This window comes from Emydura macquarii, unplaced genomic scaffold, assembly GCF_026122565.2.
Source record: "Emydura macquarii macquarii isolate MOO-44397 ecotype Brisbane River unplaced genomic scaffold, CSIRO-AGI_Emac_v2 contig_1790, whole genome shotgun sequence".
In the NCBI taxonomy this organism is placed as follows: domain Eukaryota; kingdom Metazoa; phylum Chordata; order Testudines; family Chelidae; genus Emydura; species Emydura macquarii.
Window position 1 is genome coordinate 24,931,351 of NW_027131927.1, and position 16,491 is coordinate 24,947,841.

General features: G+C 43.6%; 1 protein-coding gene across 1 annotated transcript in view; it reads right to left on the reverse strand.

The window, feature by feature from the left end:
- Positions 1–4,370: 4,370 nt before the first annotated feature.
- Positions 4,371–16,491, reverse strand: part of GPRIN3 (GPRIN family member 3) — a 52,851-nt gene continuing 40,730 nt past the window's right edge. The window contains exon 2 of the mRNA XM_067557389.1: positions 4,371–7,788. Within this exon, the coding sequence (XP_067413490.1) occupies positions 5,257–7,677 (2,421 nt within the window). The 5' untranslated portion in view covers positions 7,678–7,788 and the 3' untranslated portion in view covers positions 4,371–5,256. The remainder of the gene's footprint in view (positions 7,789–16,491) is intronic.

A 16,491-nucleotide genomic window follows, 5' to 3' on the forward strand; every position in this document is an offset into this window, starting at 1 on the left:
GGCTACTCAATTGACATCACTTCACAGGGCGACAGGCACAGCTACAACTGATGAGGGTGTGAGCAGAACTGAGCTGAAGTTCCAAGAACAAACAGCACAAAGACTTAGACCTGCACACGAAACAACAAATACTGCAGCAAATATTGGGAACCTCTTCAGTGCCAACACAGAAACAAACATGGTAAGAGACATCAAACTTGTCAGCTAGCCTTACCAAACAATATGGCCAACATTTAATTCCACACAAAAATCCACATGAAATTCACAGTACTAGGAGGGGATGGAAATAAACAAAAAGCATGTCCTTGACAGATGTCCTTGGGAAAAATCCACATATATGTCAGTGTAAGTTCAGCAGCAAGTGTGGAGGTCACTTAAAGCAATGCGAGATGACAGAGTGGATGAATGGAATCAGAATGTATTGTAAGCCTGAAATATGCCAAAAGGAAAGTTAAGAATCAATTCAGTACTGAGCTTAGAAGTAATAACTTTCATTAGACTAGGCTAAAAATATTACATTATATAAGCTTTATGGGATCTTAAGTCTCCTTTGGGGATGAAAAGTGCCCTAAAGCAGCAGTTTTGAAGGTCCCAAAGCTGATAAACCCACAATTTTTGTTTCCATCAATGAAAAGTTATTACCTCTGGGCTGTTTTGAGAAGAACATTACAGAACCTTTCTATTTTGTAAGTATAACATGATCTACAGTATAAGAAGGCATGTGGCATTGCAGACAGGAATAAATGATCACCATCATTCATGATCAGTCTTTGATGGAATCAAAATAATTCCTATTTAACAGTCGTCCTCGGCGGAAGTGCAAAAACCAAATCCACAGAGCCACACCATGTTGAAGACAAGATCTTCTACAAATCACAGCAATTTTCCCCAAATATCCCACACACTGTAGTGGACAGTGTAGGAAAATTACCAGGAAATAAATGCTCAAGCTTGCGGAATATTGTTAATCTTGTGAATGTGGGAACATACATTGGAAACACTGTTGTGTATCACACTTTTGGAGAAAGTCACTATGCTACCATTTATTAGCAGACACTATTTACCACTACTCTAATATTATAAGCACAGTAAAGACTGTCTCAAAGGCTTCTATTACGGCACAGTAATTATTTCAAATTAATGATATATGGGATTATAAACAGTGCCATGTAAAATGTGAACTATGCACAGAATAATTACATGGAATGGCTTCAATGAAACGCAGCAATAGAACCATGAATATATTGGGAAAAGAAAGATTTTAAGAAGTCAGGAGGAAAAAAAAATCAAGAAAGTGTGTGTAAACACTACACAGATGGGCAAATGGACCCAGATCAACTGCATGGCATCTTTCTACCTCAAAATATTATTGTGTGTCATTAAAGACAAAGTCCAAGATTTTCAAAGTTGATTTACAAATGGCAGGTGCTCAGCCCTTTCTGAGAATCAGTTTCCTTGACATTGACTCAGGTTGGGCACCCAGAACCACTAGCTACTTTTGAAAATATTGGCTAAAGTATTATAGTGCAAGTGACCGTGTACTCTCATTAGCTGTAGGTAAATCTAGATAAGTGCTATTCCATATTTCACCACATACAATCCATATTGTCTATATGCACAATCTACTTATTTTAAGTGCATATAGCTGAAAAAAAATTAAATGCCAGTAAAAATCTGTCTCTTTCTTCCTCTCTCAGCTCTTGTTTTGTGCTCAAAAGCCATGTCTGCTTAGGTCACTTCTTCCCCAAATTGACAGTGTCTCACTTTGATTTCCACTCTTCTCTTCATTCTGAGCTTCAGGAGTTTTAAATCAATGGCAAAGCCATCAGACTTCTGTTAAAGGCACTGAGCCTTCCTGTGCTAGCAGCAGGTTGTACAATGAAAAGTGGGGGAGGGGTCAAGGACTACAGACACTGCTGGGAACACCCCCCAACACCATATAATAAATATGGAAAGCTGCACTCAGAAGCAGATGCCTTACACTTTTCTTAGTGAGAAAGCTCTTATTCAGGATAGGGATGTGACGAAGTATTTAATACCTGGCCTCTCATAAGATGGTACATTCTGTATGTATCGTTCATACAACTCACTTAGGGCCTGATCCAGAGCACCCTGACATCAATAAGAATCTTTCCATCGACTTCATGGGCGTCTGCATCGGGGCCTGGCTGAGCTCAATGCCAAAACCGAAGGTGGGAAATGCTTTCCACAAAATATGTACAAAATGTAATGGTGAGACAAGGTAACAGCTTTGCTCTTGGATTTTAATGCATCAGAATGAGTGAGTTTTTAATAGGTCTGTTATTTTCAGGGTTAAAAATATAGAGGGTTGCAGAATCACAGCTATTTACAAAAATGAACTCCTCTTATCATCAATCAACATATCAGGGTAATGTCAAAGGGGCTTGTTTTGTAGAAAGGCAAAGAATCAGCAAGACTCAGAGAAGACCTACAAGCTGGCTAAATTCCAACAGCACAGCTGGCTGCTGGAGCCCAAAAACATAGCCAGGGTCAAAAAGCAAAAAACTTTGAAAAATCACAAAAGAAAACTAAAGAAAACCATGTTCCCTTCTAGGGACATTAACACATTACCCCATGAAGAGTGGAATAAACCATTTATTTCACTCATTGGTCACGACCTTGCAACTCTCCCTCACCAAACTTTTCATGAGTCATGTGGTCGTCCTGAACTCTGTAATAAACAAGACAGTTACACTTTGCTAATTTATACATAGAGAGTCAGCTCCTCAGATGGTGTAAATCAGCACAGTTCTATTGACTTTTATGGAGCCGCCCCAATTTACACCAGAGGAGTATTAGGCTCCTGAAGTTTGTTATGCCACATGATTTCAGTATATGTGTTTACATAATATTAAACAGGATGTAGTAGATGTACATAAAGATCATTGTGTTGCATTAGTTATTTTGCACATCACCATGTAAGTACATTCATGACATGAATTACACTGCATTATCACATGATAGCAGCCTGGTTTACCTTGGGTCACCATTGCATATTGGATATGAGCCCCATATTCTGTGGAAAGTACTTGCTACCTTTGAGTTTTGGCGTTCAGCTCCCGAAGGGTCTGATTCTGCACTGGTTTGCCACAGATTACAGTGGGTGCAAGATCAGGCCACAGCAGTGGTACCAATCATACCTTCATAAATTGAATGTGAGTTTTGCTTGAATGGGACTACAGGACTGAGCCCAGTCCCAGATTTTAGGAACTGTCTGTTCTCCCTTGATCCATAGCAGAGAATAACTGAAAACATTCCTATCTAGTTCCAGTAATGCTGCACGCACAGTATATTTGTGTCCGTATATATTAAACTAGACGCACCTGTTTGAAAGAAACATGGGGCCAAACCCTTAGCGGCGTAAGACTGGCATACTTCCATTAACTTGGATGAAGTTATGCCAATTTCCACCTGCCGTGGACCTGGTCCATGAAGATTGGAGGCTGAAATAATTCCAAGCCAAAACTTTACTCAACTAATTTAGCCTCTTATGGTATGTCTATGCTGCAATTAAAAATCTGCGACTGGCCCATGGCAATTGTCTTGGGCTCAGGGCTGTTCAATGGCAGTGTAGATATTTGGGCATGGGCTGGAGCCTGGGCTCCAGGATCAGGCGAGGTTGGAGGGTCCCAGAGCTTGGCCTGCAGCCTGAGACCAAACATGCAATTATACAGCCCTGTAGCCTGAGTCCTGCAAGCCTGAGTCAGCTGACCCAGGCCAGCCGCGGGTGTCTAATTGCAGTGTACTCTTATTCCGCATGTAGAATATCTGCAAGTAGATCAGGATTTTCTCGGGTTTATTCAGTGATTTGAATTTGTTCAGCATACTGTTATCTGTTTTCTTTATGAACTGATTGCCAACAGTTTGCTGTCATTGGGGCTGTGTTGGCTAGCTGGGATTCTTCTCTCTGACTGGATGAGCAACACTTTTAGGATCAAGAGGAGGAAGTGCTTGAAGATGCTACTGAGGCTTTGATTCTCTCCAGGACAGGTGACAGTAGGGAAAGGTAACAGGGAAGTGTGAATAGCTGGGGAATTTTAGATCAATTTTAACTTTTTTGTCTCTGGATTTCACAGAGGCCTTGTTGGAGGCAATTTTCCTATACTAGTTAGACCTCGGCAAATCTGCAAGTTCATGGTTAAGGGCCCAATGTTGCAAGTCCTCCACAGAAGGTGCCTCCCATAGATTTGCAGGACTGGGCAATAATTTATCTGCAAATTCGTGGCTAAGGCTAAGGGCTTTCAAGCCCTCCCAATTTGGAATTCCTACCCACTTGCAGGCTTGAGACACAATATGGGCTCAAGTCAGTTTTCACACTTCAAAATCTGAGCAGGATCTCTCTCCCTGGAATTTGGAACAAAGATTTATCACACACCAAAAGATGACTTGCGTTCAGATGCAATTAATTGCAGAGTAGAGAATCAACCTTGTTTCTTTGGAAGCCGAATGATTTGTTTAGCCCACCACTCTTCTCTTTGGAAATAATAGTCCTGAAAGCTCTTTTCTTTTAAAAGAGACAGAATACTAAAAGGACTAGAGAACATTCCTCAAAACTACTTCTCTACTTCTGAATTGTAATGTAAAGAAATTACCCTCATCAACAGTTATGTCTTTTATTAGTTAATGCTGGGGTTTCCTAACAATCCCAATGGTGCTAGGAAACCAACCTGGTTATATTTCAAGGGGAGCTGAGCATTTACCCTACTTTAGTATGCTTTGAAAATTCCCCTTGTATGTTATTAATGAAAGCTATTCCTTTCATGCACTCAACCCAATGGAGATAATTTTATTGTAAGAAAAATGTTTTTGTTAGCATTGGAGAGTATTTGTGAGTTTACAGCTATTTAAGGTTAGTTTTATTATTATTAAACAAACAACCATCATACACCCTCTGTTAATCCTTGTGACACAACAAAAATCCCTTTTTATAAACACTTATGCTATTCTTGTCTCTGCCTCATGTCTTGTCAGGAGATACCACTCTCACTGCAGAAAGTTGGCAATTGAAAATTGTGCTTTTGCTAAGTGCCTCGCTTTTCATTTGACAGTAGATTGGGTGAGGGTCTACTATGGAAATAATGAAGAGTGATGTTTCTGAAAGGGACAATGTAGTGACTACTTTGAAAATTTCAGGTACGAATTTCCACAGTCATCTCATCATAATCCCAAACAACACAACTGAACGGTGGGGTTTATTTCCACCTTGGGAGGAGGGGCTGGACACACAACCCTCTATCAGTCTAACACAGAAGAAGGAGCAGGTCGGACACAGCAGTTAGGACGCCTAAAGTTTTGCAGCATGGACTGGAACACATTATGCTGCCTCCTTTTAAGTTTCTTATTTGAAGATGTATCTGAGGAAATTGATTTCCGGGTCTGGGTGCTTTGTGCCCTGATCAGTTTCTCATGTTCTCGTATTTGTCTTTGTAAGTGATTCTGGATAGCAATCCCCAGTGACTCTGGGTCTAGGGAAGCCCCATATACCTCCCATGTCATGCCTTGTTCATCCCATACTACATCTCTGACATGCTTGGATTGCTTCACCTGTACTTTTGCCTCTGTGGCCAGAGTGGGCATTTTCTTCTTCTCTCCGAGATGTGGCAGTGGCGAAGCAGAGGCAGGAACAGTTGTCGGTTCCTTCCTGATTTCACTGGCTTTGCTGACTTGGTGTTGTGGAGCTGTTGGTGTCCCCAGCCTATGGGTGTCGTGGGTAGAATTCACATTCAACTCAGGTGTCAATCCAGCTTGCAGATTCAGGCTGCTAGACCTCTTTGCCTGATTAGTTTCTTCTAGCCTTTTACTCTGCTCCGTTTTTACTGTGCCTGGTGCATATACCTTTATAGAGCCAGCAGCAGTTCCAGTGCTAGTGTTAACCCCTCCTTTAGGATCAAGCAGCATTAGCTTTTCTTCCTTCTTTGGCTTTATATCTGTTTTGACATTAGCCAGACTGATTCCCACTTCATCAACACTCTGAAACGACGAAGGCTTTCTACCAGTGCTGACATCAGCTGCACCGCAAAGAGTCTCTGTTTGCTCTCTGCCACGGCACGCACGGCCGTGTCCCGGTGACTGGTCACTCTCTGAATCACTGACTTGGTGCTGAAAGGTGTGGCTGACTTCTGGGATGGCTATAAATGGTGATGGGCGGGGTTCACCATCTCCAGACTGCTGAGGTGCTGCAGGTTGATCACTGCTGTTAGCTGTGATCTGGCAAACAGGCTTTGCCTTCAGTAAAACGGCAGCATCTGATGGCAGCTGAGGACTGCCAGTGCTGTCTGTGGCCAAGCAGATCACTTGTGTTTCTGCCCTATTGGCAGAGGTTCCTGGGGTGCTACTGGCTGTTTGTGGGCATGGATAGGCAGGGTTTGTGTTAGCCGACAACCCTGGACAAATGGCATCAGATGGGTCTCCTCCATGTTGCTGCTGTTTGACAGGCTGAGCTTTCACTGTATCCATCGCAGCTTTTGAAGCAGACACTTCTGGCGTGCTCCCAGGACACCAGGCTGGCTTTATGAGTGATGCAAAGTTGTCAACAAGTTCTGACTGGTTCAGCCCCCCACCACCCTGATAAATGACGTGCAACTGATCTTTTGCCTCTGACGGAGGATTCCCCTTGAGGAATGCAGCAAGGATACTTGGGCTGGTGGAAGCTGATTTGCTCTCCATACTGGCCACGGCCTGAACCTCAGCATCACGCCATGTCCTGTTTACTGCCTCCTGAGCTAAAGAGCTGCTCTCAGGCTGGACTGTCATTGTACCGGCTTCTCTGAACCTAGAGAGCTGGGGCAGCTCGGGCCCTGTTTTCTCCATCTCTGCTTTGCGTGCCGGCTGTGTCCCCTCAAGGCTCGACTGTGGCAATGCCTCATTGCTCTGTGCAAGCGCAGTCCTAGAAGTGGGACAGGAGTTCACAGCATTCACAGCCCTTATCTCTACTTCTGAATAAACCTGGGGCCTGATCCTCAGATCAGGAATAGCTTCAAAGTCATTCACTGGAGCGGTTGCCAGAGAGAAGCCGTGGTCGGTTATTTCCCCTGCTTTTTCTTTTTCCATGTGCACTCTTTGCAGGGTATTTGCCTGAGAAAAATGGTGACAGGACTCGCTACCCTTGATAGTGTTGCCTGGGAAAGGATAATTTAACTCCCGAAGTTCTGCTGGATCATTTGTCCCACAGACCTTCAATGCATAGTCATCAACTTGTACCAGTGACCTTATCTTTGGTTGGTCACTTTGCATAAGCTGGTTGGAATTGTGGGTAGCTGGCATCATATCTTTTGCATGCCCAGCTGCACTGGTTCTTGCTACAATCTGTGCTTGCACTGTGGAGTCACTGCTGTCGTTTTGCTCCGAGTTATTGGCTGACTCTGTGCATGCAGCTTGGCTGAAGGACCCAGACAAAAACATGTCTGGCTGACTAGCATCATCCCCACAGAGTTGCTCACCCGTTTGAACATCAGAAATTATAGTACGGTTGAGGTCAAACAAGCAAACTCCAGTAGATTCAGCCTTGGTGTAAGACATGCCATTGCTGCTCCTCTCTATGCTTGTTTGTTTGTGCTGGTGCTTAGCAGACTGCAGATCTCCCCGGCCATCTTTCTCTTCAGAAGCTGCAACCAACAAAAGTTTGGCAGACCTCAGAGGATCTGATACAGTCCCCATGGAATTTCTCTGAGCTGTATCTTGCAATCAGCTTCCTCCAGCAATGCTCTTGCAGAACAGTATTTGTATAATGGGGATAGTCGTCAGGAACAACTTTCCCTTAGAACCAACCTGTTAAAGAAGGGAACACAGTGTTAACAGCAATCAGATTTAAGCAGGGAAAATATCCAACTTAGACACTTTTTCAAATGTAAGGGAGATGTTCAAAGGCAAAAAGGGCAAAAGGAGTCAGGCCCCTGACTCTCCTTTGTGCCTTTGAACATCTCCCCCTAAGTAATTTTTCATTCGCAGGATAAGAATTATTTGAATTTCAAATATTTTTCATGCAATCATTTCCAAGGTAGGATCCTGAAGCAGAAGTAGCCACAAATGCATCAAAATCTGCCCTGGTTGTTGAATATGTTATAGAAAAGATGATCAATACATTAGAAAAGAGTAACAATGTTGTGCACTCTTTTAGTTGTGTGATTGACCAGGCACATAAAGCTACCAAAAAACAAAGAGGAAGGGGAAAAAAAAAAAAAAAAAAAAAGAAGAAGTGGGACCTGTGCTGATGCTCTGTGGAAAATATTCTGCACTCATAATTCAACAAACAATGAAAGTGATTCAAAGCTAGAGATACAATAATTTGCAGAATGGAAGGATGGTCCCAGAGTTAGGGGGCTAGCATGAGACATGGGAATTCCAGATTCAAGTCCCTATTATGCCCCAGACTTCCTATGTGACTTTGGGCAAGTCACTTAAGTCTCTCTCTGAGCCTCAGTTCCCCATCTGTAAAATGGGGTAATTCTTCCCTAACCTCACTGGGGTGTGGAAGATAAATACACTAAAGATTGTGAGGCATTTTATAGTGCAACAGAAGTATTGAAGACAGACAGGTGTCTGTGGCAGGTCGCTAATACCTTTAGATTAATATTTGTGAAGTAAAACCTGGCTGATAAAATGAACTGCTGAATTAAATATTGTGGACTAATGTTAAGAAAAACAACAGAATTGATTCTGGCTGTGCTACTGGAGGTGAAGAAGAATACCCTTTCCAAATGAAACAGCAGGGGGAATTTTAGACAGAGGGAGCAGAATTCTCCAGATTGAAATTTGGCCAGGACCTCAAGGTAACTCTCATTTTGAATACAGAACATACTCTTAGAGTGGGATTTTCAAAAGAGCACAGGGTTGGCCAAACTCTGCTCCCACTGAAGTCACTGGTGACGTTCCTATTGACTACAATGGAAGCAGAGCTAGATCAATGGTAGGAACTTTGGAAAATCCCTGCTTTGTCCTTTTACGTTGTAGGTTGTCTTTGTCTCCCAGAAGGCTTTCATTTAAAAGCCTCTCCCACACCTCCACTGCCAGTGGAGTATTAAGATGGGAATCAAGAGTCTGGGTTCTATTTCCATCTCTGCCACTGGCCTGTCAGGTGATCTTGGACAAATCATATCATCATTCTTGGACTCAATTTTGCTGTCTGTGAAGTGGGGTGTGACAGGGTGTAGCTACCCCGCTCTGGCCCAGAGAAGGTTAACTGCGCACTGCAGGCTGAAGGGGCCACACCCCTCCACCTATGCTGGGCATGCTCAACCTGGAGGCAAGGTATAAAAGGAAGCAACCCAGCTCAGTCTGGGCTAGCTGCTGAAGGGTGAGAATGCAGACTGCTGGCTCTCTCCAGGGAGCTGTTGCAGGCCCCAAACCCAGAACTAAGACATGCAGGGCCCCAGATGGATTCCAGGCTGTTGGGCAAACCCAGAGAAAGGACCAAGCTGCCAGGAACTGCACTGGCTGAGGACCCTGGAAGCCCTGGGTAATCATGGATCATCGCCACAGAAGACAGGGTAGAAAGTAGCTCAAAGGACTTACACACTGCTTCAGTGGGAGAACCAGGGAACTGGTCAGCATGTTTCGGGAGGATCCCTGCTGACTCGGTGGCAAGTACCCCTGACAGTGTCAGGGCTCTGGGCTGGGGCTTGGAGGAGCAGGAAGGACCCAATCCCCCCTACCTGGGGTTCCACACACCCCTAGGTAGTGCCCCTTCCCCAACATGCCAATAGGCCACCTTATCCCACAGAGGAGGATGCCATTAGGCTGCGTTGCCCTGACCGAAAGGGCCACTCCATTGACTCCAGCCATTAGGCCGCATTACCACTGTTTATAGTCAGAGATGCTAATGGACCTAACCAGTGGCTATCCAGTCATTTCCCTTCCTCCCAGCATATGTTACCCGACACCCATCACAGGGTGTATCTTCCCCGTGACATGGGCATATAGATACTGATCTTCTTTGTAACGTGTTTTGAGATCTACTGATGGAGGGGGCTATCAACCAGTTAAATTCCATTATTATTATCATCAGTGCAATCCCATAGGCCTGCCAGCAATGTAAATGTGGACCAACAGACACTGGAAAACATGGTGACCCATTACTAATTCATTAACTTGATGTCCTCCAGATATTAATAGTTTGTAGGTTTAACTCTTGTATCTCTAATGTGGCATGCCTTTGGGCTCTATTCAACCACAAATACACACGTTTTCCTGGACTAAGCAAGCCATAAAATACTATGGACATTGGTCCGACAGGATACCAAATTTCTTAGCAGGAATCTTTTTGCAGAAGTCCATACAAATTCACAATCAAACTGCTCCAATAAGGACTTCTAATGAGTTGATCAGAAAGTGGAGAGTTTATATAAAATAAGCCACAAAAAGCTCCTTGTGTGTTGTCCTGAGTCCTCATTTCTCAAGTGATGTAACGCCAGTCACTAGCACTATGCATATAATGAAAGTTATCCCAGCTTTCAACAGTAGTAATCATCCACAGTGGCTGTGCACTGGGGCCTGGGCAGCTCCTCCTCCAGTGTTCCATTTCTCTTCTCCTTCCCCTTCCAAATATGATCAATACCAAGGTTGCAGATAAAATAGACATCCACACAGTCCCTCATCTCATGATGGTTCCAGGGGATCTCCAAAACCTTCATAAAAACTACACTTCATGACCATAAATTTCAACATGAATGTTGTATAAAGGTCCAGCAAGACCTGTGGGCAACATGGAAATTCAAGGTTTCCCTGTATGCAATTTTCCCTGCCTGACATCAGGAATAGATTCATATGAGAACAAAAGAGCACAGCAGCAATACTATACCTCGTAACCTTTTTACACCTCTTCTCCAGCTGAGCAGGTGAAGAACCTGCCCTAATGTTACACTAATTGGGGCTGGGAGCACTCCCCAGGCTTACTAAAAGGAGAGTCTCCGTGGTAGTGTTCAAGGACTTGATTGCTCTAGAAAGTATGTGATTCTGGCTAGGAAAGTCAGAGACTCTGGAGAGCATATTCCAAGGCTGCTGAAAGAGGGTTACTCGTCTCTAAGAATCACAATTAGCATCTCTGACTTCAAAGCCCAGAAGTTATGCAGAGGTCTATCAACTGGCCTGTGAAGCAAGCAAATGTACTTGCCAACTCCTCTCACAGACCCAGTGAAAATTAACAAAGAAAAGGCTGGATTTAAGCAGTCTTCCTGTATGATTGGATAATTAGCACACCAGACAGGCTGCACCCATTGGCCTGGTTCTCTTGGGGTAAATGGAGTCTCAGCAGAGTAAAGCTGGAGGAGTCAGCTCAGAATCAGGACCATGCCTTTCTGCTTGGCTGAGATTGTGCTAAGTGATTTACTGGTGGGAGGAAGGAAAAAGAAAGAGAGAACTTGTTTCAGTGATAGGCAATGCTCAGATGCAAAATTTTTGGGGCATGGCTTGTTATTGAAAACTAACCAGCTGAGATTCGGAGCCCTACTTTTTAACCTGCCCACTGGAGGCAGTGGGGCTGTGAAGGCCATTCTTTTAGGAACAGTTTTAACCCCACACCTTTGTGGGAAAGACTGAACAAGTCTTTCTACTTATGGATAACATGGCATATTACATTTATTCCATATTTCTTTCTTATCAGGGAGACTCGCAGGAGGACACTTGAACAGAACACAGTACTAAACAAGCCCTAAGACAGGAATCCATAGAAGAGGAGGAGAGAGCTCCTTTACAAAGGGGAACATTTTAGGTTCACATGAACCTCATGGAGGCCCCAGCCAGGCCTTTCTTGCAGTCCCTAACCTCTTTATCCCCAGACAGGTCCCTGCATTCTCCTTTACCTGATGTCGTCTTCTGAGAGGGAGGCAACGGCATGTAATCCCCTCCCCTGCCAATGGTTTTGGGGATTGGCTTGCTCGCCCCAATCCCTCTCTCACCTTCAGAGGGAAGGTACAAATAAGTATGAGCAACAGAAACAATGTATAACACCTTCTATCCCAGGACTTCAAAGCATCTAAATCAAACATCAACTAAACCTGCCCTGTTCTCTATGGGTATGTCTACACTGCAGTGTAAAACCCAGGGTTAGTAGAACTCGAGTTAGCATACACTGGGTTTGTTAACCTAGGGCTTGAGCATCTACGCTCATTTGTAACCCCAAGTGAGGAATTGTTGACCCCAAAGACCCAACCTGGGGCTCCACCATCCAACATTGCATTATGTGGGCCCAAATCCAACCACCCATATCCCAGACCTCCTAACACCCTCTCAAAATGTGGCTGCTCTAGCCCTTTGTTCGTGGTGCAGTGTGGGAACACTTGCCTGCCCACCAAACTTTACAGTCGAGGACAAAGAAAGTCAGCCTGTGGGATACTTTTGGTGCACTCCTAGAGCATGAATCCAGTGGGGCTGTACTGCAAAGCAAATGGGCATGAACCCTGGGTTCTGGCTTGACTCAGACTCTCATGGGGGATCCTAGGACCCTGGGTCTAAGCAGTGGGTTAGCACAATGTGTGTGTAGACGGAAGGGGGGTTAGGCTTGAACCTGAGCTTAAACCCTAGGCTTACACTGCAGTATGGACATACCTTAAGTATCTTCACAGGAGCAGTCTATGTGCCCAGTGCCTCGTGTGGCAATGGGGGACTGGAAGCACAGTTGCTGGCCCCATATTTTATTGAAAATCTTTCAAAGATATCACAGGGTTTAACAAGGGAAGTGTGTTTTGTTTTTATATTAAAATCATACAGTGTAAAGAAAATATCTCTCTCCCAGGCTCCTCCAACATGTTTATTGTTAAACAGAAAGACAGGAAATTATTTATTATACTATATGACTGCCAAAAGAGATAAAGAAGAAAGGGTTAGAGAGAGACTGAGTGACAAAGGCTTCATCACGTACAACTTTGGAACAACAATCCAATGGATCTGAACTCAAAAGAATAATTAATAACAACACCTAACTTTAATATAGTTTTTTCATCCTTCGCTGTCAAAGAGCCTTACAAAGGAGGGATATATCATCATTCCCATTTGACAGATGGGGAAACTGATGAGGTAAAGGTCTTGCCCAAGGTCCTTTAACCAGTCAGGGTTTGATCCAGGAACAGACTCCCGGTCTCCTGAGCCCCAGTCCAGTGCTTGGTCTACTAGGCACAAATGCCACAATAAATCCATTAGGATTCCCTGTTAAAGGGAAGAAAGCAAACAGTACTCACTCTGTTATTGTTATTGGACGTTTTCATTATTACAAGTTTGTGAACTACAAAATAAAATTAGTCATGAGTGTTATTTAGCATAGTTCCACATCTTTATCAATAAATGAAATGTCTGTATCATTGCTTAGCACATGGACCAACACATCCACTGTGGTACATGCCTACTACCATGTTCATTTACATTAATCTAAAATGAATATGAAATAAGGGTGGCTCAGGACCCTTAGTATCTCAAACTTTCACTGTTGATGCAGCGCTTGCTAGCTTCAATGTCACTGCGAGTGGCTGCTTTTGACTAATGAAAATCAGGAGCAGAACTGAGGAACAAGAAACCAGGACTCCTGACTTCTTGGCCTGTGGTTCACCCATTATGTGCAGTTTTCCTGTGATCAGCTGGAGCTGCTCTCAGTAGTTTAGAGAAATATTGGGTTTGAAGGACAAAAATGCCTCCAGGTCCAAATCATTCCCATTACCTCTACTTTTCCAAACATGAAAATGCAGTGTATTTGGACAGTCGGAAAGTACACAGGGAGAAAGCTGCCTCTAACATCATTTGATCTTTTCCACACTTCCAGAGGAGTCAGGATTCAGGCCTGAGCAGGGGATAGCAGCTCTCTAGGGCAACATCTCCCTGTCAACTCAGTGAGGACTTTCCAACTAATTTAATCCTGAATGAAATAGGCTTAGTTAGGGGCTTTGTCTCTTGATGCTGTGGAAACCCCATTAGGGGAATGGTTCTGGGGCAAGTGGACGATCGCGGATTCACAAGGAGTTTCCTGTCCCCTGGGTTGGGGAGAGAATAATCTGGTCCCTGATGTGTTCACGATTAACTTATTTTACAGCATGTGAGGGGTTGGTCCATCTTGCCAAGTGCTACTGGCAATTCACATCTCTGCTGGTACTGATTTTAAAATGGCCATAGAGAACTGCCAGTGAGCTCCTGGGAATGGACCACACATTTGCAGATGTATACTGCCGGGCACTGAAAAGTAAACTCTGGTAGAATATTACATAAAATAAAATGTTAGCAACTTGTATAAATATTTTCACACGTTGGGTACAATTCACTTGTAGCTCTTCTTCACAGCCTTCCACATTAATTATGAGCTCTTTCCTAACGTCTGTAAATATTTCTCATCTCCCAACCCTTATGTATTTGTCTCCTCAATTTCACATACACACACAGGGGAAAACTTGGCAGAAGGATCAGTTTGGCCCACCCGTTTTGATTGGTATGTCTGACTCATCCCTATATTCAAATATTGAAAGAGAGAAATTCCAAAAAACCAAACATTTGCACAGGAGCAAAATCTGCATGTTGCTGAGAAAGCAGGTGCTACTAAACTTCTTAATGCCAAGGCAGGTCTGTCAGGTTATATATAATTGGCTCTGTCTGGTGCTTCCACAAGTGTCTTCAGCAGAGAACCTCCCTCCAAAAAGGTGAAATTTCTTTCTATCTTTGAAAACATCAAAGAAATTGCTTCTGAACAAAGCCTACAAATGAATTCCCAGGGATCTGTTGAAAGTGAAGTTCAAATAAAACACCACCTATAGAAAATGGCTTTCGGAAAGATAATTTTATTCTGTTCATTGAAATGATCCCTACAAGTGGTGATCACTAAAATTATACTCCACTGCATATTCTAGATAGCCGCTGCAGAGGGACAAGATCCTGCCCTCAGTCACCCTCATGAAGCCCTGTTGTCTTCACTGGGATAAGAAAACTTAACACAGACGTACAGTGAAACATTTAATTAGGTTCAGATTATGGAGACTTTATTCATGTTTGTGAGCACTTGTTCATGGGAATAGTTCCATGGGAGTCAATGAGAATACTCCTGTGAGGAAGTACTCATCAAAATGAGTAACGGTTCCACACACTGCCCCTTTTCTAATAGGTCAGGTCTTCAAACAGTACCTTACGCTGCAAGTAGTTCTGTTGAAATCTGTGAAACTGCTGAAGGAGTAGGTGAGGTGCAGTAGCAGAACCTGGCCCTCTGTGATTTGTCAAACTGGCAGCTCTCCACCTATCATAACAAAGGTGACTGATGCTCATCACAGCCTACCTGGAGTGATGATCACTTCTCTGCTCCCGCTGTATACTGGAATTAGGGATATTACTTCTAGCTCAAGTACTGGGGCAACCTCTTGTACAATACTATCTTTTCTGTTTATGGGCACTCAAGAGCAGAACAAAGGATCTTGAAAAGGAACCACATTCATCTGCTAGAATGACAACAGGTACCAATGAGCTAATTCATAAGGAAAGGCTAACAAAAAAATGGGAAATCCTGACTTTGTGAGAGCACCAGTCGGGAACTATTTTGCTGTCTAATTTAGGCAATGGTCAAATTCTCCACTCAAGGTACCTCCATAAAAGACACAGTCGCGGCTGGCCCAGGTCAGCGGACTCAAGCTCATGGCGGTCAGGTCACAGGGCTATAAAACTGCAGTGTAGACATTTGAGCTCGGGCTGGAACCCAGGCTCTGGGACCCTGATCCTTGCCGGGGCTCCAACCAGAGCCTGAGTGTTTGCACCGCAACTTTTAGCCCCATAACCCGAGTCATCTGACCTGGGCTCTGAGACTCGGTGCTGCGGGTTTCTTTTATTGCAGTGTCAATATGCTGGTGAAACCCACTGAAGTCAATGGGGTTGCACAAGTGTACCCAAAAGCAGAACTTGAACCAAGCTATTTATATTGTCAAAGAATAACAAACCAGCAGGAACCGCAGGATGACAATTCAAAATCAGAGGCATATAGAAACTATGTAAATGACAACAAATGAACTGACTACACTGTGTGCAAGTTATCTTTGTTGCTGCGTGCAAGTAGAGATTGACCCTGGGATCCTTGTATAAACTATGTGTAGACTGTCCGACTGGCACTGCCATAAAAATTCACACTGACAAACAAAACCTAGGGCAAGCAACCAGCCATTAGAAGAAATATGGATATAAAACCCAATATTAGGAAGGAAAACATGCCATGACAAACTGAAATCTCTGTGGAATTGCTCTGGTGAAATGTGTTCAGTGTTTAACCTGGAGCAATCATCTGAGATTTACCGTTATTAGGAAGAGATATCATTAGTGTCTCCATAAAGATAGAAAACAGTTCCCAGTAATAAGCATGGACTTTCAACACTGTCCCTATTTCTTTCAAAGAAAATCAATCCACCTGAAAATTTTACATCACATCTTATCCCAGGTTGGAATTTTCTTGGACATTCTGAAACAGCGCAAGAAGTTTTAAAACCTGCCAGAATCCGTACATGGTCAGACAGAATCCCTGTGTAGCTT